Source organism: Phoenix dactylifera, chromosome 10, assembly GCF_009389715.1.
Source record: "Phoenix dactylifera cultivar Barhee BC4 chromosome 10, palm_55x_up_171113_PBpolish2nd_filt_p, whole genome shotgun sequence".
NCBI lineage: Eukaryota > Viridiplantae > Streptophyta > Magnoliopsida > Arecales > Arecaceae > Phoenix > Phoenix dactylifera.
Window position 1 is genome coordinate 3,794,650 of NC_052401.1, and position 24,151 is coordinate 3,818,800.

The 24,151-nt window shown below is 40.1% G+C and overlaps 1 protein-coding gene across 2 annotated transcripts; it reads left to right on the forward strand.

Moving 5' to 3' along the window:
• Nucleotides 1-13,414: 13,414 nt before the first annotated feature.
• Nucleotides 13,415-21,264, forward strand: LOC103711069 (auxin response factor 7-like). Of its 2 annotated transcripts, none has more exons than XM_008797055.4 (14): nt 13,415-14,746; nt 15,551-15,666; nt 15,962-16,057; nt 16,167-16,223; nt 16,576-16,728; nt 16,842-16,926; nt 17,274-17,364; nt 17,511-17,675; nt 18,127-18,246; nt 18,326-18,401; nt 18,656-18,824; nt 19,475-19,932; nt 20,093-20,283; nt 20,442-21,264. In XM_008797055.4, the coding sequence occupies exons 1-14, from the start codon at nt 14,698-14,700 to the stop codon at nt 20,626-20,628; spliced, it is 2,013 nt and encodes a 670-aa protein (XP_008795277.2). In that variant the 5' UTR covers nt 13,415-14,697; the 3' UTR covers nt 20,629-21,264. The 2 variants fall into 2 exon arrangements, with proteins under 2 accessions (XP_008795277.2, XP_008795276.2); XM_008797054.4 differs by having other exon boundaries at nt 13,417-14,746; nt 19,427-19,932.
• The last annotated feature ends 2,887 nt before the right edge of the window (nt 21,265-24,151 follow it).

The following is a 24,151-nucleotide window of genomic DNA, read 5'->3' on the forward strand; positions in this document are numbered from 1 at the left end:
TTGCTGCCGCTGAAAACCGGCCTGTCCTGGATGTCGAGCGTGTGACATGATTGTGCTTGAGGACTCAGCGATCGACTGCTCGGAATACTCGGACCGCAACTCAAGGCAAATAATTGATGTTGGAATTCTGGTTTGGCAGTCGTGCTCCGACTTGAAATAGCAAAAATGAAAAAGTTCTTTTGTCGGATTGTATCCGGCTGGGATCGTTCTATGCCTAGTCAGGACGATGCTCAAAAAACAGAAGGAGATTTTTGGCAGTCTGTCAGGACGTCTGAGCACTTACCTGAAAGGTATCCTAGAGAGTTTGTTGAATAGACGAAGACGAGAGCCTATCGCCATGTAATTCGGCTCCATAGCTAGGATTGGCTGGCCTACGCACGTTCCGAGTATCAGGCACGGGCGTTCTGCACGCGGATCTCACCCTGCTTGCTAGGTCAACATGATTTCGGAGATCGCCTGGGATCTCGGCTATGGTGTCGTCAGCTTTAACAGGCTTTTGAAATTCAAATATGGTCGCGTACTTTCCGGTGAGCCAAATGGCTAGCCCTAATTGGTGGTGCGCTAGCTTCGTGGCAAGCTTTGGTTGGGCAACTCCTCGTGTGAGCTATGATCGGTTCTGATGCATATCAGCCATGATGTACAGTATACACCCATAAGTGAGAGCAATAATCCTGCATACCCCACTACCTTAGTTGCAGCCTGCAGGAAATTTTTATGTCAGAACATGAGACAAATTTTTATTGGCTATACAATGCTAACCAGCTTCCCGTTTCATTGGAGAGTTGGTGTTGAATTGTAAAGGTATCCATTCTAAGTTCATCACTTGAAAATTAGGCTGGCATGGTGTTTTTTTGATGTTAAGCTACTTCCATACACTGCATCAACTCCTGTATATTGTACCAATCCTTGTTTAGGCTAAGCGGTAGTGATTTGGCAATCTCATACAAAAGCAAGGAATAAAAGCTAGAGCCATGAGAGGATGAGAAAGTAATAGGACATTTGGATAGGCTTAGATTAATGATAAGCTTTAATCGAAGCTACATTCCCATCTTAGATGAATGATACTACTTATAATTATAAAATAATATTGCATGATTAGTCTATTAGATGAATTCCTTAGTACTGCAAAACAAGAGATGAATTTAATTATTGCACCAAATTGTCAATTTCACATAGATCACAGCCATGATTTCAGCACCCTTTTTTCACTCATCATTGTTCAATCACTCTTTTCTCTTAGATGAATAACAAGCATTGCACATATTTCATGCTCATGATTATAAAATGTTTCAAATTCCCATGCAATGCATAATTTATATTAGCCCATGCTGGTTTAAATTTGCCGAGGACCTATAATATTCCAATCAAATTTTATTATAATAAAATTCTTTTATCAAATAATGAAAAAATTATAACTTCCACCCGCTCAAGAATAAAGTCTAGTTGTTCATAATTCCTCCATGATAGATTCCTCTCTCTCCTTTATGCCTTTCTTTTATCCGAACGCACACTTTTCCTTCCCGCTTGGCTAGAAGATAAACAACAATACTAGACCATATTGAAATCAATAGAAATCTCATCTCCATCATGGCATCATTAGCATCATCGTAGGCTTTCCTATTAAAAAGAGGGCAGGACAGAGAGCATAACTATAAGTGAAGTTGACCAGAAGTTATATCCTACACCACGTGCACCATATAGCGGTACACTATGCCAGTCATAGATGCTCATTTCTATAAGCTCCATGTATTAAGTGCTTGTATCAGCGATTAGCCTATAAAAATGAGCTCTTGTGATTGGCATAGTGCACTGCCACAAAGTGCATGTGGTGTAGGATATAATTTCTCACAAGTTGACTCTATGGACCGATAGAGTAGATTTTGTGTAACAATATGATTTCAAGCTTCTCATAAGGCAGTGAATTCCCATAATATGAAACTTTAGGTAGAAAGACCTCTTATAATAAAATTCTTTTATCGCATAATGAAAACTTTATAACTTCCACTCGCTCAAGAATAAACTCTCGTTGTCCATAATTCCTCCATGCTAGATTCCTCTCTCTCCTTTATACATGTCTCTTATCAAACTTTTCCTTTCCACTTGGCTAGAAGATAAGCAGCAATGCTAGACCATGTTGGAATAGATGGAAACATCATCTCCATCATGGCATCATTAGTATCATCGTAGGCTTTCCTATTAAAAAGGAGGCAAGATAGGAAGAATAAGTGTATAACTATAAGCAAAGTTGATAAAAAAATTATATCCTACACCATGTGCACCATATAGTGGTACATTATGCTAGTCATAGGCGTGTGCTTTTATAGGCCCCATTCATCAACTGCTTTTATCGATGATTGGCCCATAAAAACGAGCTCTTGTGATTGGCATAGTGCACTACCATATGGTGCATGTGGCGTAGGATATAATTTCTCATAAATTGATTCCATGGACATGTAGAGTAGATTTTGTGTATACAGGCTATATGATGTCAAGCTTCTCATAATGTGGTGAATTCCTACAATGTCGAACTTTAGGTAGAAAGTCTCCTTACAAAACACTGGTGGGTAGTTGGTGCATACCAAAATTTATCTAATCTTTTTTGAGATTCAAGGATAATCTAATTTGGATTGAGCTAGCTGAAGTTTTGGTTGGATTGCTCACTTCTAAGTGAATGATATAACCAAAAAGACTAGGCAATCCAATTGCCTTTATAAAACAAAAATATTTAGATCATATATGTACTTGAATTAATATAATCATTATTTAATAATTTGTAATCATATTTTTATGAATTATTTTAAATTTATTTGTCATTACATTATATTTTAAATTTTTTATATTATTTTTATTCATACATTTTTTTTTAATATTGACTCGTGAGCTACCAACCTACTTGGATCATTAGAAATCCGAGTAAACACCGGTGGTATGAAGAAAACTTATGAACACATTCCATAATAAAACGGGGCATGGTCAAACTGGTGCGTCAAATCATGCTCATGATGCAAGTCCAAGATCTCGAAACAACCCTCGAAGAGACCGTTCTTGGCCACCAAGGTAGTAGCCTGGTGGTAAGGGGGCGATAATTCCGCCTGAGTTGCCTGAATTTGAAACATGCGGGCGTCGATTAAATTAGGGAACCGGATGCTCCACGCCCAGTTGGCTCGTTGGCGGTTATGCTTTCTTTCTACTTGTACCAAGGTGGCGCTGGGGTGACGTACTCACACATGAAGACGATGAGCCCACGGTTCGGGGAAGGCACGCGAAACCTGCGACCTGTATCGAACATTGCCTAGTGGAAGAGGGGCCCAGTGGGGGCCGCTACGCGGGTGGGCTGGTCCCTCTCCCCTCCTTTTCTTTTACCCAAAAAAAAGGGGTCTGTTCTTGCAAGAGCATGTGAACCACACGCTTCCCTTGCATGTTTTTTTGAGGAAAACGTTCCCTGCACGTGTGAGTGGACTCAAAACCCCATGATGCAAATAGGACCCATAGAATGGGATTTCAATGTGTCTTCTGGCTATTTGGACATCGCATGCACACCCCATATTTAAGACCTCATTCATCTGGACCTATTTGGACACTGAAGCTTCCTGATTATTCCTGTTTATGAATAGTTTGTCTGCAGAAGGGATTTTAAGATTGAATTATGCAGATACAAAAGAGAATTACATGAATCGGATAACCTTCGATTTCCTAGATGATTTATGTTGTAAAAATTAGGGTTCTAAGGAATCGATGGACCGGTCGAAACTTCTAACTTCTTCCTTGCTTCTTTCTTGCTCTATAAATCATGTTGCGATCTATGACTTCCACCATCCAAGCAGGTCCTTCTTGATGTCATGAGCTCGACGACGACACGAATTCAGGACACCAAGACCCAACAAGGCACAAGGGCCATCAAATGACAAAGAAGGTCCTTTTCAACAATGGGAACAAACAAGAATATTGACCTAGATAGGTCCAAGTAAACATAATGTAGCTACAAAGTGACCCTTAGTTATGGTCATAAGGGTCTCTGTAGAGAATGGGAAGGAATTTCCTTGGATAGACTTTAGACATGGTTAAGATTCAGATCATTTAATTGCTTTGATAAAGTGCTTTAGAAATGAATCTGACCATGAGATAGACCATGAATTTGGCGACATATCTTTGCAAAGGATTGTGATTTTGAACCAAAAGCCGTAGCCGGGTCCGTAGCTTTCAAATTGAATTAGTCTCTTGAGAAAGGACGCCACAAACCATGTGGACCAACCGCACGTGCTTTTCCCCCCTTGGACGGACCAACCGCACGTGCTTTCCCCCCTTGGACTGTACCAATGAGGTCAAGAATGTTACCGTCAGCCCGAGAAAAAAAAAAAAAACCGATTACCTTGAGAAGCATACTTTAAATAAAACTGAAAATGAAAATTACTGTGACATCCTCGGGAGTTACATTTAGACCTCAGTTTTTTTTAAAAAAAAAATTAATTAGCTATAAAAACTTTATTTTTGTTGCAATGTGGTCCAACCGTCTATCTCGATCTAGCATCGTTAACGAAGTGATAAAAAAAATCAAAAATACTCTTGATTCAGAGAGTTTAGATCGTAGCTTTCATGTGATCTCAAAGCGCTCCATCGTCTATGATTCATCTATTTACATAGATCTTAAAGTGTTTCATCCTTGGTCATTCATCCATCTATACAGATCTCAAAGCATGTCATCCTTTGTCGTCTACGGTCTATCCACATGCACATATCTCAAAGCACTATAACCTTTACTATCATTTATTTGCACAAATCTTAAATCGCATCATCTTTTATCATTCATTCACCTACACAGATCACAAAGCACTTAGTTTGTTATTCATTCACTGGCACAACTCTCAAAGAACTCCATGCTCTATTATCAAGCTGCTTGCATAGATCTTAAAGCAATCTATCCTCCATCCACCTGCATAGTCCTTAAAGCACTCCGACCTTTATTATCCATCCACTTGCATAGTTCTCAAAGTGCTCCATCCTCTTTCGTCCATTCATCTACACAGATTTCAAAGAACTCTGTCCTTTGTTATTCATCTACCAGCACAAATCTTAAGCACTCCATCTCGCATCATCTGTCGGCCTGCACATATCTCAAAGCATGCCATCTTTCGTCATCGATCCGTCTGCATAGATTTCAAAATGCTCCATCCTCTTTTTTTTTATACATAAATGCTTTATCCTCTATCATCCATCTACGTGCATAGATCTCAAAGCACTCCATTCTCTATCATTCATCACTTACACAAAATCTCAAAGCGCTCCATCCTCTGCCACTCATCTATATGTATAGATCTCAAAGCACTCCATCTCCCATCATCTGTCAGCCTGCACAGATCTCAAAAGACTCTATTCTCTATCATCTATTTGCCCGCATAGATCTTAAAACGCTCCATCTCTAGCATCCATGCACTATACACAGGTCTTAAAGCACCTTATCTTTTATTATCATCCACGTGGATATATCTTAAAGCACTCCATCCTTTATTATCTATTCACCTGTATAGATCTTAAAACGCTCTATGTTCTGTTATCCAACTACTTGCATAGATTTTAAAGTGCTCAATCCTCTATCATCCATCCATCTATGCAAATCCCAAAGCACAATATCCCCTATAATCCTGCATAGATCTCAAAACACTTAATCCTTTGTCATCCATCAGTCTGCATAGATTTTGAAGTACTTCATCCTATATCATCCATCCACATGCATAGATATCAAAGCGCTCCATCATCCATCTGCCTACACAACTCTCTAAGTACTTCTTTTCAATTCATGCTAAACTAAACAATCCCTCACTAAGTTAGTGAGAAGAGCAATTCTAAAATTTTATAAAAGTTTAGTTATTATGACTCTCATGTTATCACATTTTGTAATGAAGACATATGGCCGGGCCATATTGTAATGACTTGAAAGTTTTGGGAATTAATTGATATTTTTCAACTTTTAGGTTCAAAACAGAATATTTCACATTCCATATCGATCATATGGTATGTAGTTGCAATGGCCCAACGTTACTCAGAATTCAGTCAAATAACCTAAAATTTCTTTTAAGTTTTATTATCGAACATAATTAGGTTAGTCTAACCCTTGTCTCAAATAAGCTGTCCATGAATCAAACTTGATCAATTTATGTGGGTTAATGCCATATGTGACCCTCGTAGAGGTTGCGATCATGGTCCACGCCAGAGTTGGAATGTGCTATCCAACACCATCCCTGCCATACCCTCTAGTAGTCCAAGAAGAATCAACTTTTTTTTTTTTTTTTGGGAATCATTTGGATGTGAGAGCCATGTGTTCTAAATTTGGATTGTGAAATCAACAACATTCATTGCCATACAAATTATTTACTCAATGTCCTATTATTTGGAACTAATCTTTCTTCTTCTTCTTCTTTCTCTTCTATTTTTGGGTGTATGTGTGTATGCACATGCACACGTGGCCGTGCCAATGTAGGGAAGTGTTTGATCCTTATATAGTAAAAGTTTACGTAACATAGAACATAATTCGAGATTATATATGTGCATATGTATGAAAGACAACCATTCAAGCTACCAAGCTGAGCATTATAATGTGATTTGTAAAGAGCCTGAGCTCTCTCTCTTATCCCTTTTTCTTAGAAAATACATGCATAGCATGTGCAAGATATTAATTCTATCATTAGACAAAACTCTAAAGCATCATGCATGATACTGTTCATTTTGATGTCTCTCACTGCTCTAATTCTCAATTCATTGTGGAGTAAATAACTCTTTTTTTAGATTATTCATTAATTACTTTAAGAAAGAGACACAGAAAAAGTGCATGTCTCAAGACTCCGAGCATGGATATCAAATTATACAAATAATATTATAAAATATTTTAATTAGATGAGGAGATCTCAACCATTCGCAATACATTTTGCGCCAAATGCAATAAATCATTAACGCACAATGTATAACATTGAGGCCTCTTATTAATTATGAGGGCTATCATCAGTTGAAGTGAGAACCATATGATAACCCAAGTTAATAATTTGTATAGGATTTTCTATATATATCAAACAATAAAGAGGTTGCTTTTCTTTCTTTTTTTTTTCTTTTTTTTTTTAAACCGCTTGCTCCTTTCTTCATAAAGCCTTCTTTTCTACATGTAATAAGGGTTACGCTAAAGTAGATAATGGGGCATGGGCTTTCTTTTTTTTTTTTTGACTTTGTTGGTTGTACTTACGTGCATGTCGTCTGAGGCGTCGGTGTACCAAAGAAAAAAAAAAGATATTGGAGAATTCTCTCACACGGTCCCGTGGGTAATCAAACTTTGCTTCATAGTGTTATTTACTATGCCTTCTTTAAATTGTTTTATTAATGCTGTGCTAAGATATCAAATGTTCCCACATGTGCTGGTAATTGAAGTCAGGAGACTGCTCTTCCCATATTTTTTTTCTCGCCCAAGTTTGAACGTAATCAAAATCTCACACACCGTTCTAAAATATGGCATCTAACCTAATTGCTCAAGTCCCAAAGTTTGGTACTTTGAACATTGCTATTTTAATGACCCGGTGCAGGGTAGAAGATGGAAAAAAGAAATAGTAATATATAACATGATAGCATTAAGAACCTACCTCTAAACTTCAATATACAATTAGGTCTGACCATTAGTTATAAGGGTGCAATGGCAAAGTTGGTGTTGATACCAAGGGGTTTAGGAGCTATTAGAATTTGACCAAAACATCCAAAATTAGAGCATAAACGATTACATGCCAGGTCTCTACCTAACAAAAAAAAAAAAAACAATCCTCTTTCGGGCTAAGTATTCCGAGAAGCTAAGGAGGTTGCATACTGGGTAGCTACTTATGCAACCAGCCATGTGGATAGTATCTTGTGGGCTAGGGATAAGGAGCTGCCTCGGGCACTCCGAAATATTTTATTTTCTGATTTTATTAGATGCATTCGTACTCGTCAGATATGCATCACCCATTCTAGCAAAAAAAATAAAATAAAATAAAATAAAACAATACAAAACAATCTTTTTGTGCAATTCTGAAACTGAAATAAAATGGAATTCATGATGAGCTAACTGAGGAATGCAAGAAATACTCGCGCTTTGCATGCAATTGGCCGGGATGAAAACAAAATCCTATCAAACAAATTTAATCTTTTTCTTGTACCTATGTCAAGAAGAAAAACCCTGAAAAAGATGGTGCAAGGAAGGTGGGGGAAAGAAAAAAAAATATGGGCTCCACCTTTCTCACATCAAGGCACTTTCACCACTCAAATCTCCACTCTCACATAAATATCCCAACCAAACAACTACAACTCAATTTGCAGCCCTAAGATGCCATAGCCCATAGAAAAAGAAACAAATTAAGAAAGAAAGAAAGAAAGAAAAAAAAATCATAGCCCATAGGAAAGTGATGCATGGTATAGGAAAATGAAATAGGACATGCATTCTACCTACAACCAAGTGAAGCCACCTCCACCCACCCCTTGTGCATGCTGATAAGTCCAACAAAATTTCCTTCAACCCTAAGTTTTCCCATGCTATTGGACAAAGACAAAGAATCCATTAGAACAAGGCCACTAGACTTCTCCCTAGTTTATCATATTGTATAACCTTTCTTTGCTTATTAAAAAAAAATGTACAAGGGCAGAGGAACCTAAGAATCTTGTTCCTTAGCAATTGACACCAGACCGTGGCGTCGTTTAGTCTTTTAATGATATGAATCCCCAGGTCACAGCCCCAGATGCCAGCAAAGAGTTCCACCTATATAATACTGCCCCCTCTCCTTCCAGCCTGCTTCTGAGTTTCCCACCAACACAAACTAATGGGAAGTCTTTGTTTAAGATTAAATGACAACAATCACCAACTAAGATCCAGATTGGCAATATAATAAGATCAAGAAAAGTTGATATATTGTTACCGAAAACCCCGTTCCACCTAAACAAATAAATGATTAGAGATCAGCTCCTCTCCAATTAGGGTTAAATCGAAAGTATCCAACCTCTCGGTTCTCTTAATCACAACGGTTCGTGCACATCATAAGTATTGCTTCGCATACTCTCTCGCCTATCGGGATAACTAATCCGGATATATGCTGAGGTATTTCCAAGCACAATGAGGTATGTTAAATGTTGCAATCCTATATCGACTAATAAAAAAGATGCTATATGAGTTTGTTAGCCTGGACTGGCCTTCCTCCCGATAACTTAAATTTTTATATTGTAAATTTGTATGGATGGTATCAAAACTAGGTTCGATATACATTATAGCTATTCTTGTCATATAAGCTTCTTATCGAAGATAGGACTCAGCTATAGATGGATTCCTCTTTTGAGTAGGAGACAAACGTGACAAGGGCATCACAAGGTTGGGTGAAAAGGATTGCCTATAAAGGAAATGCTACATGGTTTGGGTCTAGGCCGGTTCTCCTTTCATATTAATTAATAGAAAGGTAATGAAAGCCTTTTTCATTCAATATTACATGATTGCCGTCTTATACACCATAAAAATATTCTTGTACAATGCATGGACGATTATAATTGAAAGATTGGTCCCACTAATTTGTGTAATTAAAACATAAACATTGTACAAGCTTAGGAAAGAGGGGACTTAAAAAAGAGAGAGGGGGGGGTGTCCGAGTTGCCGGAGATAATAAAAGGTTGGCATTTAACGGTCGCCGTCAAGGAAACGGGTGTGGGGGACAGTGGGGAGATCGAGGAAGGGGAGACGGCGTCAGTTCCGACGGTGACCGGTATTTGGTTGCCACGCCCGATGACCCGTGCTGTCACTGTCCCCACTCTCTCCTACCTTGTAAAGTATGTAATAAGGGATGCCATCATGCCACTAAAATATCCTTCTCATACCAATATATTTACGAATATAAATCATGCAATGAAGGGGACTAACGTACCACTGAGGTGGTAGCCTGGAAGGAGCGTGGCCTTACTTCTAACCAAATGATTTCGAGTTCGAAACGCACGGACGTCGTTTAAACTGTGGAGACCGGATGCTCTCTGCTCGGACACTGAGTTTAGAAGAGCATATCGCTCTGCTGGTAGTCTCGGTGGTGTCTGGTGTGACGTACTCACACGTGGTATTCGTGCCGGAGCCCAAAGAGATAACCGAGCCGGACCTACGGGTGGGAAGAGTATGAGTAAAACCGACCGGGATGCCCAACTGGCGGGATCGAGGCTGCTATGCGGGGGTGGGTTTGTCCCTTCCTCCCCCCCCCCCTTCCCTTTTTTTTAAGGCAAAAAAAAAAAGGGACCAATGTAGACATTCTATGAGATGTTAACCCTACTCCCAAAAAAAAAAATTTTTTTTACCATAAACTTTATGTATAGATGAAGTATATGGAGAGATATTTATTTTGCACATATTTATAGATTAATATTTTTATTTAAAAATCTAAAATAAGCGTTCCTCTGAAATATTTTTGAATCATGAATTCCGATACTAGCAAAAATTATGATGAAGAGATTGAGCTCAAGAAGTTAATATTGTCCGACTACTTTAAAAACTTCTAGACTATTGGAGGAGCACCATAAGGAAATGCACATATCTTGTAATAAAAAAATGGAAAATAATTAATTCAACGAATTTCATAATGGGCGATGAAGAGTTATCTCAAGGCCTTGTCATTTTTTTTTTAAAAAAATATGTGATATATTAATTTGCAAAGATGATGAACAATTGGATAATAGGAAAGGTTGTATGCGGAAAAAATAAAATAAAATTAGTGTGATGTAACAATTGTTTTTCTAATAGCTTCACCAGCTCCGTTAATATTGAAGAATGATGATAAAATAAAATATTATTATTTTTCACAATTCTGTACAAATATGTAAAAATAATTTTTTGATACGATATACATATCTAAAATTATAGAACTTGTTGTGGTTCAAATTTGGCCCGAGGGTGACGACACCGGTGGAGTCGAGGGAGCCGTCGGTGGTTGGAAGGAGAAGATAGGAACCACCTCCTGCGCGACGGCCGCAGATCTGCACAAAGCCTTACCAGTGTCTCCGATGAGAGCCCTCCGACAATCAAGTTAGTGTGGGGTAAATTTGGTCCAGCCAAAAGTCCTTTAGAAGTTACCTGACCGAGCTATTTATAGTCTCGGTGGAGTGGTCCAGATGGCAGAGGCACTACCGGTTCTCATCTTGAGGGGGCGTAGCTCTGAGCCGGATGGCGCGCAGCTTAGGCTGGCTGGTGACGTGCAGTACTGCATGTTCTTGAGAACGGTAGGGTGTTGACAGTCATAGCAGGGCATGGCCGGAGTAGTCAAGGTGCCGTATGACTATTGAGGGTCAGTTATTGAGACATGACACGGTAGTATTGTGAAGTACGACCATATAGGTGGGCATAGGCCCGCACATGGGTGCGGTCGTTGACGAGGCCGAGCTCGTTAAATAGTCGCGACATGCATTTGATGAGGTCGGCTTGGCGAGTGCTAGGAGTAGCTTGGCTTCTCGGGTTCCGAGGCATGCTCAGTGAAGCATCCCGAACTTGGTTCGGACGGATCGGCGAATGTCTAAAAATACCCCGACCTTGGTCGGGGGAGCCGGCGGATATTTGAAGTAGGTGGAGCTTTTGGTGGAGTCTCGTAGACGAGCTGACCCTGGATCGAAGTGAAGATTTGGCTGATTGTCATTAACGTTTACTGGACCAAAATTGGGTGGCGTTTTAGTTATGGACTGGACGATCTATTTTACCCCCATCAGAACTATAATCAAGTGAACAATTATAGGAATACAAAGTAGTCATAACTATGGCCCCATAGTTATTGAATATCAAGATTTGAATATTGTTAAATGAAAATGCAATAATAGTTATCAATAACTTTTAATTTATCTTGTTGGTAGCCTCCTCTTTAAATAGAAGGCCTGAGTGGTGACGATTGATGAATAACGACCGTATTCTAATGAAAAAAAAGAAGACAATGTTAGAACACTTTCAAAAATGCATTATTTTTTGAGAAAAAAATTGTTCTTAATTATTAAAAAAAAGATTTGTTATCAACTTGAACGAGTTTATATGAATGAGAGCAAGATCGATAAACACTAAGAAGTAATATAGCAATCAAGCATTATTTTTCCGATTTTGAAAAAAAATATTGTTAAATATAATGGTAATATTTATAGAAATAATTTGACTAATGGTCTCTTTCTATTATACTATAAATAATCAAATTTTTTTAGGTACATGTATAAATAATCATTTTAAACCTTGGATGTAACTAGTCAATTCCGTGGATCCATGTGTACGTGATGTGATCAGAGCCGTTGGATCTGCCCATCCTCACAGATCTCCAAAACCTGGTCCCCTCCCGCGGACAGCGGAGTTGCATCGTGCCCGTCAACTCGCCCCCACTGATCGCGACGGGCGGTAAATCAGGGCACAACATCCCCCTTTTTAGCGTACTCCAAATTGTGACGCACGGTGGTCCCCACTCCCCCACTCTCTTCAACCGTCCGATCCGTGCACCCATCTCCCAGCTAATACCCCGTCCGCCGCCCAAAACGTGGTCGCCGCCCATTGGTCCTCCGAGAATATCTTTGGAAAGTCGCCGTTCCAACGGCGTGGAAAACTCATCCGCCTTGTCCGCTGGCGCTTGGTATATTCGCCCTTGCAGCGGAAAAGAATCCCGTTCCGTAATGGCATTACCGTAATTAATTCATCAACCGAGGCCAGCTTGCAATTACAAACTAGAACGAGTGTAGTGGCATCGTCGTGAATTTAGGATAAAGCAGGGGTGGATTTTTAAAGTGGGTGGGTGGGATTAAGATAGCTTAATCCTGGGGTGTGGTGCCTGTAGGGAATTCAGGGCACGCTTCGGATCGGTGAACCCATCTCCCCGCAAATACCCAACATTGTCGTTATGCCAAATGGCTCTTTCTTATTGGATTCCTCTTCGAGGTCCAGCCAATGAATAAACGTTTGGGTAATATTACTGCGCCCCAAAGCATTTCTCGTGTTGGTGTACCAATTGCGGTTACGGAATTCCTCAGGATCATTATACTAAACTCAAATCCCTCTCTGAAGGGTACAACGCGTTGAAATCAACAAAATTGAGGCCGTCCGATGAGTTGAAAGCAGGGTAACGAAGACCTATCGAGGGGACAGGAGAACTGAGGGAGGGTGATAAGCTCCTTATGAACAGTGTAATAGAGCGGGATTTTGCTTTGAGATCAGGACGCGTGGAAGTTGAGGGGTATCGGGGCGGTCGGATGCGATGGGGGCCGGATTGGTAAGTTGTGGCGAGAGGACAGGGGGTTTGGGGTCGTTGGCGGGGAAAGCGGGAAAGGAGGCAAAGCGAAGAACCGGCATCGGCGAGGGCGATTTCGGAGGTAACATGTAGGGTCCGGCAGCGGCAACCCTTCCCCCATTCTTTAGAGCTAGACTGTTAGAGAGAGAAATCCATTAAAATACTCCTAAAATAATAAAAAAAATCCTCCCTTCTCTCTCTCTCTCTCTCTCTCTCTCACAGTGCGTGTTAAAGGCCGAGAAGCTCTTCCTCCACTACTCTTCTCTTCTCTCCTCTCTCCTTTCTGCGATTCCTTCTCGCCTCTCTCTCTCTCTTCTTTTCTCTTTATGTCGAGGTCGACTAGTCGATCGAGGCGTCCTCCGTGTCTTTAGTGTCTGTACGAGGGTTTTGGTTTTCGACCGGATTGGAGCGGGGTGTGGTGAGGAAGCGCCGGGGAAGGAGGTCGGTGTTGTCAAAAATGATGGTTTTTTGAGGTTTTTGGATGATTTTGCGGGATTTGAGCTTGGCTTGAAGCGGATTTCGAGGTTGGGGAGTTGCTGGTGGGGGAATTTGGTGGTTGAGTGGGGGATCGAGGGAAATCCCGTGGTTTTCTTTGTTTTTTGGGACTGTTATTTGGGGATTGTCGGTGCTGTGGTTGCTGGATTCGGGAGATTCTGTATCTGTGGGAATTCGCGGGGTTTGGCGAGGGGATGCCGAATCTCTTGATGGGAAACCTAGAGATTTGGTGTTTTGAGAGGGAAAGGAGGGAACTTGGAGATGAAATGGTCGAGTTCCTAGCATCGTCTTTGTGATTTTAGTGGCTAATTGTTCTGGAATCGGAGAACCGTGAGGTCTGAGGTTGAAATCAGTGGAGTTTTGGGAGGAATTCTGCGATCTCTGCGACGGCGACGGCGTCGCCTTTCTGGTACTCCGTTCTCGGTAAGCCCGGAGGACCTTTGCCGGGTTTCGACCGGGAAGCGGGGCGGGAGAGATTCTTTTCCATCTGAGGAGGGGTGACTTTATGCTCGAGCTTTAGCCAGATAAAGATCGAGGCTTCCGTTTCGAAAAGGGGAGGAAGTCGGTGCCGGGGGCGGGTTTCTAGGGTTCGCTTTCGAGGGAGTAAAAGGGACAAGTGGCAGCAGTAGCCCTCAGATGCCATTTTAGGCCTTCTTTGGCCTCATCTTAGGGTTCGTAGGGGTGGTAGTTGGAGCCCAGTTGCAGTTAATGCGTATTAGTGGGGCTTTTATGAGCATTTAAGCTGGCCCGAAGGCGAAACCGAAGGGTTCTTTTCCTTTTGTTTAACTCCTGCAGTCTGATCCGTTGCTCTGGGAGAGAGGTGTCTGGTGAGATGGGGTAGCAAAGTTGGAAGCTTTGGCTGATTTTGTTTGATATTTTCTTCAGTAAATTTTGGTTCTTGTTGATCCAAGTGTTGGAAGAGATCTAGCAAAATCTCATGGCGCTCGCACCGCCGCGCAGTTCAGCCGGAGGACTCCCCTGCTCAGGTTAGTTTTCCTCTCATCTTTTATTCCTTCTATTTCTCTTTAGTTTTTCGTGTTGGATGTTGATTCGTATTGCCGCTTGTTCTCCCTGTCGATATAGATTACATCATCCCCATCTTTATTAACGTTTCTGCTGCGTGGTCTGCTTCAATCGGAGATATATCTTCTGATATTGTAGGATTTCCAATGGTTTCAATGGTAACAGCTGTAATGTTGGGCTGATTTCATGTTCATGCCTTTTGTTTCTGGATTTGTTTCCTTTTTCCTCCTTTATCATGTGATTTTGGTGTATGGGTGTCACGTGCTTGGGGATGGATGTATATATTGTTCATTGCCAAAGAATGATTTATGGGTTCGGAAATATATAATGGTTTAGTGGTGTTTGATCCATTTATCCTCGTAGCTACCTGTTTTTATATTGCTTTGTGTTGATTTCTGTTGCTTCATGTTTGGGCTGATCTTGGTTTAAGTCCTTTTTTTTTGTTTTTTTGTTTGTTGTAAATAATTCTCTCTCATTTTGCTATTCATAAGGTTCTATTCTGGCTATCCCGATTGGGGCTTTGCTCATTTCAAACTGGAAACATAATATCTTGGTTACATCAAAATTTGAGTTGACTGTGCTACTTAATCCCCCTTTATTCTAGTAGTATCGAGGCTTTCATTTTTGTAAAACTACATAAAGAGATTTTCAAAATCATTTTTTATGGACTATTTTCAATAATATGTCTTTTCGGTTGTAAATCGCAGGAAAGGGCCAGGTTTTTTCACTTTGCTTTTCTTTTCATGATGTAATTTTGTTCTTTCCAGGGCCCTCTGGAGATGCGCTGTACAGGGAACTCTGGCATGCTTGTGCCGGACCTCTTGTTACTGTGCCTCGTGAACGAGAGCGAGTCTATTACTTTCCTCAAGGTCATATGGAACAGGTATCTTAAGTTTGCATGTATTGGCTCTATAATATGACTGCAAGCTGCACATTTTCCCACTTCTTCATATCAAGATCATCTTTCAGGATTGTTGGGTCAATTGTCAGGTCTCTTTGAATTGGATTCTTGGCTTTCTATATTCCTTGATACTGTTTTTAAAATCCAAGGCATTTTTTCTTAGGCTTATTTTGCTGGTTTATCACACCGGGACATGCTGTTCATAAGCTAAGCATATTAGCATGACCCAGACATGAATTATGATAATTGTTGATTTCTGTTTCTGCTTTTCCCATAGCTAGAGGCATCGACGAATCAAGGACTTGACCAGCATATGCCCTTGTTCAATCTACCATCAAAGATCCTTTGCAGGGTGGTCCATGTTCAACTTCGAGTAAGCTCTTGCTGGTCAATTTATATTTGTTCATCATGTTTGGTGTGGTAGGGTAAGGTGTTAGCTTTATTTCTCTTTGCATGCATTACTTATCGCCTACCTTTTGTAGGCTGAACCAGACACTGATGAAGTATATGCACAGATTACTCTGCTACCTGAACCAGATGTGAGTCTTTTACTTCTTTCTGCTTGTTTTGTCCAGTAAAATCCTATCATATGGAGTGCTATGGTTAGGAATATTAAATGTTCTATCCTTTTACAAGGAAATATGCTAGGCAGTTTACTTGAACTTTAAAATTTATATACTTATATGTACCTCTTAGATTGCTATTGTTGCAACTGAATGAGCCTATTGTCTTAACACATCTCTGCAATCACTTCTGTAACTGGGTTTTCTTTCTGAAAGTGGATCTATATTATTTACTATAACAAATGCGACGTCTAACTTTCTTTTATGCATGCTATTATTTGATGTTTATATTGGTTTTTTCTTTTCTTTCCTTCAACTCTGCGATCAGCAAAGTGAGATCACAAGCCCAGATCCTCCGCTACCTGAGCTGGAAAGGTGCGCAGTCCATTCCTTTTGTAAGACACTAACTGCTTCAGATACAAGTACACATGGAGGGTTCTCCGTCCTAAGGAGGCATGCGGATGAATGCCTGCCTCCTCTGGTTAGTTGTTAATCTAAATTTTTGCAATACTTTTTTGTTTTCATTAAGCTAAATAGTCTGATTGTTACCATACTTTTTTAAAGGCTACTGGATCCTTTTTCTTCTTTGTGCAGGATATGTCGCAGCATCCACCTTGGCAAGAATTGGTTGCCAAAGATCTGCATGGGACTGAATGGCATTTCCGTCACATTTTTCGAGGTCTATATATTACTTCTTCATTGCTATTTAAGGTTGCCTCTTTGTTATTTTGATTTAATGTGGATGCAAGAGTTATTCATTTTTGACCGTGTCTCAGGTTTCTATATACTTCTTATTGCCAATTGTATTAAGTTCTGTATTAAAAAAATATTGCATACCGTTATGTATTTCCACATGCTGACTAACAAATTGTAGAAGATTTAATGCAAATGGTAAAGTAAATAACAAAGTATAGGTGTTTGAATGCATAGAATTCTGTATGAACTTGTGCAAATATGTGCCTGTCAGAGTACTCAAACAAGCTGATCAAATTGTGTTAACTGTTGTTATATTTGCATTTTTTTCAGGGCAACCAAGGCGGCACCTGCTTACGACTGGATGGAGCATTTTTGTCAGCTCGAAGAGATTGGTAGCTGGTGATGCGTTTATCTTTTTAAGGTTAGTGTATAGATTCTCTTGTCAGGCACTTGTCGAGCTGTTGCATTTATCTTCCAAAATAGAATGTTATCTTTTGGATAGATTATTTGATGCACTTCTTTGTGTGATCATCACAATAAAATTTATCTATGCATGAAACATGGCAGAGGAGAGAATGGTGAGTTGCGGGTTGGAGTAAGGAGGCTTATGAGACAACTCAATAACATGCCATCATCTGTCATTTCCAGTCACAGCATGCATCTTGGAGTTCTGGCTACTGCCTCTCATGCTATCTCTACGGGGACTCTTTTTTCTGTCTTTTATAAGCCAAGGTTTGATGTTTTTCTGACACTTTTGTGTTGTCCTTTGAACTGTCTGAATCCATTGTCCGAGAAACCTCAACCGGCCTCTCTCTTGTATGCACACAGACACAGAGATGCACAAATGCTGGCATACAAGCAAGAGTTATCTGTCAATATTTGACTTAAAATGGAGTGCTTATATAACAGAATGATATTGTCAAGAACTTCAGATTTTTGATTTCGCTATTCAGTCTTAGTAACTTGTAAATTTGCTTGATTTGCCATGTTCTTAGAGCTAGAAAAGGAACATATTGAATTTTGAATTACATCCGAGGTTTGTATGCTCTATCTACTGATGCACAATCGTTTCTAAATCTTTCCAAATCATGGAGACAAAGGTTATCTTTCTTGTCCTCATAAAGTAATTCAAGTACATTCAAAACATAAGGGGTGAAATTTATTACATTGTCCATTGTTTCAGAACTAGTCGATCCGAGTTTATCATCAGTGTCAACAAGTACCTTGAAGCTAAGAATCATAAATTGTCTGTCGGGATGAGGTTCAAGATGAGATTTGAGGGTGATGAAGCTCCTGAAAGAAGGTATGCTTGGTGGCTTGATTGTGATCTTAAATGATGTAGTTAAAGTATGTTGGCAAGGTCTCATTTATGATTTCTACAGCTTTAGCGGTACTATAATTGGTGTGGGGGACTCAACACAATCTAGGTGGGCAGATTCAGAATGGAGATCTTTGAAGGTAGTATTGTCTCTCTTACCTTTCTAACCTTGAAATATTATGCTAATAGATTGATGGATCTTTTTCTTGGCAAGCTTGAATTTCACTAATAAGTTGCATTATTTTAATCATCTGAGTTTCGGAGTAGCTTGTGTTTATCAATATAGCAATTAAACCCCCAGCCTTTTATTATGCCTTTAGTTGTTGGCATGTTTGTGCTCCCCCATACTATTTGTTCTATAATTTCAAGCTGTGTGGTGTTTTTTGGTTTATAGGTCCAATGGGATGAACCTTCATCTATTCCACGCCCAGATAGAGTTTCACCATGGGAATTAGAGCCACTTGTTGCATCTACTCCTCAAGCATCTCATCAAACAGCGAGACATAAACGTGCACGGCCATTAGCTTCAACTACCATTATGCCCGACATTTCTCCAGCGTTTGGTATGAAATTACTGGTAGCTGTTGCTTTTAATGTCTATATGATGATAGGATTTCTCATATAATATAGCTTTAATTTGTTATCTCTTTTCAGTTAGACATTTTAAGATTATTTTGGGCAGTTTAGATTTTTCTTGGCCATGCCATTTTTCACCTATTGACTTCAATTATGTACACATCTATTGATGAATTTCCATGGGATCATTTTCTGTAATCTATTTCTGTAGTTCTGCATTTATGGTCCACACTCTACAGCAGTCTGTGCTGTTTAAATACATTAACGTATCTTGGCTAGTTAGCTATGCACACGAAACCTATGTTTGGCTTGCTTTCAGATTCAGTGGAGGGCCATGCAGGTGATTTATTTTAGTGAAATTGACCGCTCAAAGAATTCTGAGCTTGTAGCTTTTGCATCAAGCAGAAATTTCATCTTCTTATAGCCTTAACCGTGTTCTTATAGACAATCTGGGTTATCTCGTGATAGGGAGAAACAGTCTGTTAATAAGATGCTATTTATTTATTTTGCTATAGTGGTGTTTCTTGCAATTGTTCTCTTTGACCATCTTAGTAAGTCTGACGTACTCATCACTTTCTCCTTAATGTAGGTTTGTGGAAATCCCCAGTTGAGTCTACCCAAACTTTCTCATTTTCAGGGTTACAACGGGGGCGAGAACTTTATCCATCATCCAGCTTGTTCTCATCAACATCAAAGCCTGTCTCCATCGTTTTTCATGGAAACACGGGGCCATCGGCTGTTACCGGCAGGTCTGAATACTGGCCAGTTAGGGCAGATACACAAACCGAGTCCTTCTCAGCAAGCGTCAATAGGGAACCATGTGAAAAGAAGCAGGATACTGGCACTGGCTGCAGGTTATTTGGGATCCAATTAATAGAAGGATCCGCTGTAGAGGAAACTTCACTGCTGGCAAATGTTTCTGCCGGCATTGGTGAGGATCAGCCAGTAACATCTGTGGATGCGGATTCTGATCGGCACTCTCAGCCATCGAACATCAACAGGTCTGATGCCCCTGCAGTCAGTAGTGAGCCAGAGAAGTCATGCCTCAGATCACCCCAAGAGACTCAAAGTCGGCAACTGAGGAGCTGCACCAAGGTGAACACAGCCTCTTCTCTCTGTACATTTGCTGGTCTCCTCTGTCAGTGGTATGCTTAGTAATCCTGTAACACAATTGTGCATGGATTATATAGCTTCTGCAGGGTATAGCCGGTAAGTAGCTGAAATATGTTTCTAACTTTCCGGTGTTCCCAAACAGGTTCACATGCAAGGTATGGCAGTTGGGAGGGCAGTGGATTTAACGAGATTAGATGGATATGATGAGCTTCTCCAAAAGCTGGAAGAGATGTTCAGCATCAAGGGAGAGCTCACAGGTGCAGTCAAGAAATGGCAGGTTGTCTATACTGATGATGAAGACGACATGATGCTGGTTGGCGATGACCCATGGCAGTAATGCTCTTATAACCTTCAGTGTGGATTTCATATCATGGATTGATCTATTGATTGTTCCAATTTAAAATAGTGGCTTTTTAATCCCAGGAAAAAAATATTATGTTTTTGGTAACTTGAAGCTGAACTAAGCTGGAATATTTGCCTGAATTTTGCAGCGAGTTTTGCAGCATGGTGAGGAAAATTTATATTTACACATACGAGGAGGCGAAGAGGCTGTCACCCAAGGCAAAATTGCCGGTCATCGGCGAGGCGGCCAAGCCTGGATCGAAGAAATCTTCATCCGATGCTGATACTCCACCGAACAGACCGGAAGAGCAGGTTGTTGCTGTCAAGGAGTGCTGACCATTTAGGAGAATAGAATTGCCCATGAAGCTTTTGTTTGGTTTTTTAGTTCAAGCCTTGGCCATTAGCCTGTGGCCCGGCATGGGCCCTGTTTTGTTTTGTGCCATGGCTGGCGTTGCCCTTGGTGCCATGTGTCGTGTCTGGAATGGCGGCAAGGAAAAGACTGGATAGGAACGGTGAGTTGGCTACCGTCGGTACTGTTTTGGCAGTATCATCTTTTTGCGAGCCCTGTGCACTTGGAGGCCGGCAGGCTACTGGAGAAGAGATGGGCTCTTGTCTGATCTGTGTGGGGAAAGGGTATTATATTGTAATAGGTGGTGATAAAGTTTACACTCTCTTTCTTTCTTTATTTCTTTAACCAGGAGTAAATAGGATATATGTCTATACCTTTACACGCTGCAGCATTGCTTAATGTTTTGTGCCGGTTTATTTTGGGTGGCAGGATTGTTGTTCGCGTTTCTCCTTTGTTACATCATATGCTCTTTATCTTTTGTTGGGAAAGGAATTATGTACAAATTCTGGGTATAGTTTTGTGTTTTATTTTGTTTGTTTTGCTGCTGTCCCTGTTTGACTGTTAGTATCAACTTTTCGGCAGTGGTGCTTCCACCCCTGCCTCCCAAGAGAGATTTTGTGGAAGGTGCATGGTGCTTGGGTGGATGCTGTGTTTCTGGTTGTTTTGCATGGTAATGTATAAATTGAACTCACTTCCATGAATTACAATTCTAATAAGATTCGAGTCATATCAAGGGGCAAAAAAACTCTGTGGTTTTATGATTATATTCTTGAATGCTTCCGGGCTTGCATAAGATGTCTATGTTTTGTGTTTTGGGTGAGCATGGGGTTAATTCTAATGTATATTTGTGTTTCTGATTCACATCGCAAGATGGCATCGCATGTGCCCGTTTGTGATGCTTTTTCTGGTCATCCATGTTGTCCCTGGATTGGTGGCTGTGGTTCCATGACCTGATTTGAATTCAGTTGGCACTTCATGATTCACATTTGCATCCGGGTTGTTCCATCTACTATTCAGAATGGCAAACCGAATCGCGCCCTATCTAGTGAGGGAATGGCAAACTTTCTCTTCCACACAGGGTGAAAACATCTTATGTTAAGCATTGCCCATCTTTCATCTCTAAGCTGGTTGATTATATGGGATTTTTCATAGGCACCATGTAGGAGATTAGAATACAAAAAAGTCATTGATGATTGTTGTAGCAGTATCACATGGAAGAAGAAAACTTGAGTGGAATAGATTATCCTTCATTCTACTCTTTGATGTCTGTCTTCTTAATAGGATAGGTGCTCATAGGAACATAGAAATCTTAATATCCTAAAATTTCTCTGCAGACAGATATATATAAAAGTATAGTGGGAATCTAGTTCAGCTAGTAATGCTAATGGAGCCTATTAACCAAATCAATCGTACACTAATATTTATTATACCACATGACTAAGGTCCGTTTGGCAGAGCTTTTAGAGGACCAAAAAGAACTTTCTGGCCTTTCAAAAGCATTTTTAGATGGAATAGGCATATTTGGTAAAAAAAATCGGGGGCTGTTTTAGCTTTGTCGGAAAGCTAAAATAGCTTTTTAGGAGCTTATCCGGAAAAGTACTTTTAGGCTCCAATCGAAAAGTTGTTTTGAGTTATAAATTTTTTTTAACTAAAATATCTATAATAAAATATAATAATTATAAAAAATGTCTCTTTATAATTATGGAAATCTGTAAGAGTTCCAACAAAGAATCCTAATCGGCTGAACAGATACTCATAAGAAGGTATTCTTTTTTTTTTTCTATTTTTGTATCCCTCATTTTGAATTATGTTTTAGGAAAAAAAATTTTAGGTTTCTTCTTCATTTCTTCCGAAACAATCCGTCATCGATCTCTCCTCTCCTTCACTGGATGTGGTTGATAGGCAAGAATGCCCATGGCCTTGGGTTGCTGCCTTCATTGCACTTGCCATGCTGAACTAGTTTACCATTTCTAAAAGCTAGGAGATAGATATCATAAATTGTGGCAGCAGGGTAATGATTCCTGTGGCCCCATTCTTTTTTTTTTTAATGAAAAAAAATCACATTGATTCTGTGATCAACAAATCCTAGTAGGCATATCCTAAAAGTAGAGGAGCTTGGTTTAATGCACAAATTGAATTTTGGTAAGACTGAACACTGGTGAGTTAAACTATGATCCCCACCCTGTCCTCAATTTTGGCCCTACAGAGAAGCAAATGATGTTGCAAATTAGCTAGCAGATGCAGCAAACGACTTATAAAGAATACAAGAACAGAAGGAAAGTCTCTCTATTTACTGATGAGAGAAATCGGGATACTTTTACTCTGCAATGCACTGAAATAACTTTAGCCTAAATGGCTCACTCCAGGGGACAAAGAAGCAGCAGCAGCAGCAGTCAAGCCTTGGTAGATATTTCTGCCAAAAGTAAATGTGATAGGTGGTGATTAGCCAAAGCTCCTATAATTAGCTTGGGTTTTTGTGCAATAAATTGTTGCTAGCAAACTCTTTATATGGATCAGTCAATGTTTCATTTTTCTCATCCTCCAAAAAATATTATTGTGATGCCAACAAGATGCAGAATTGATTTTGAACACGGAATCTATTTGGATCGTTGGGCTGAAAATCCTATGGGATCCATGGGTTGGACTAGTAAAATTATAGGATCACAGACTGGGTTGAGGTCTTTTTTTCTTCTTCCTATAGAATTCGGACCGGCTCACCCCAAAGCTATTTTTAGTATTTATGAATATAGATCTAACTCAGTCTGTAATTTTATGGTTTTGTTTGTTGTACTAGCCCAATCTATAAATGTTATAGGATTTTTAGCCCAGTCATCCAAAAGCTCTAAATGGATCGATACATTTGTTCAATAACTTCAAACCTTACCTTTTTTTATTATCCAACTTCCATAGCAGTAGGATTCACTTAAACATGCACACAACGAAGACCTTGCTTGGAAGACCCATAAGTCAAGGATGAATTGGAAAATAGACATATGAAATATTTTTGGTCCGGGTTCATATGTTGTAAGGTACCACCTTGCTCTACTTGAACATATGACACGAGTATGGAACTGCCTTATGAATTCCATCTACTCGGAGTGTTGGATCTCAATCTAATTGAAGCCTGATACTATCCCCATTGACGGAAGGAGACTGCAGATCACAGAGTGCCTTGGTGTGGTGTAGCGCATCCAGTAGAGATTAGAGGGTTGAAGAGCTGCTTCGTTCTTTATGATGGGCAGGTTGACCCTTGAGAGATCGGTTTTTAGCTTTATGCTAGTCCATCTTATGTCCAACACGGTTGTCCCAAGGTCGGGGCTGTTGAGAAGCCTCCAAGCTTCTTGTCGTACTCGTATGGCGGCGGACATGGGGTGCACCTGCTAGCCTAGGGTGTCATATGGTAGCCGGTTCAAGAGGGGGTTGGCTGTCTAGTCTCTGCTTAGGAGGAGAGAGGCACTGGACGCCAGACATGCTGCAAGGCTAGTTTTTGAGTCACAGTGCCTATGGAGT

Excerpts from the sequence above, each read along its gene's own strand:
- LOC103711069 (XM_008797054.4), top strand. The coding sequence starts at position 14,698 with ATGGCGCTCGCACCGCCGCGCAGTTCAGCCGGAGGACTCCCCTGCTCA. Across the intron at positions 15,667-15,961 it reads CTCAAGGTCATATGGAACAG|CTAGAGGCATCGACGAATCA; the intron begins GTATCTTAAGTT and ends CTTTTCCCATAG. Across the intron at positions 16,927-17,273 it reads TTTCCGTCACATTTTTCGAG|GGCAACCAAGGCGGCACCTG; the intron begins GTCTATATATTA and ends CATTTTTTTCAG.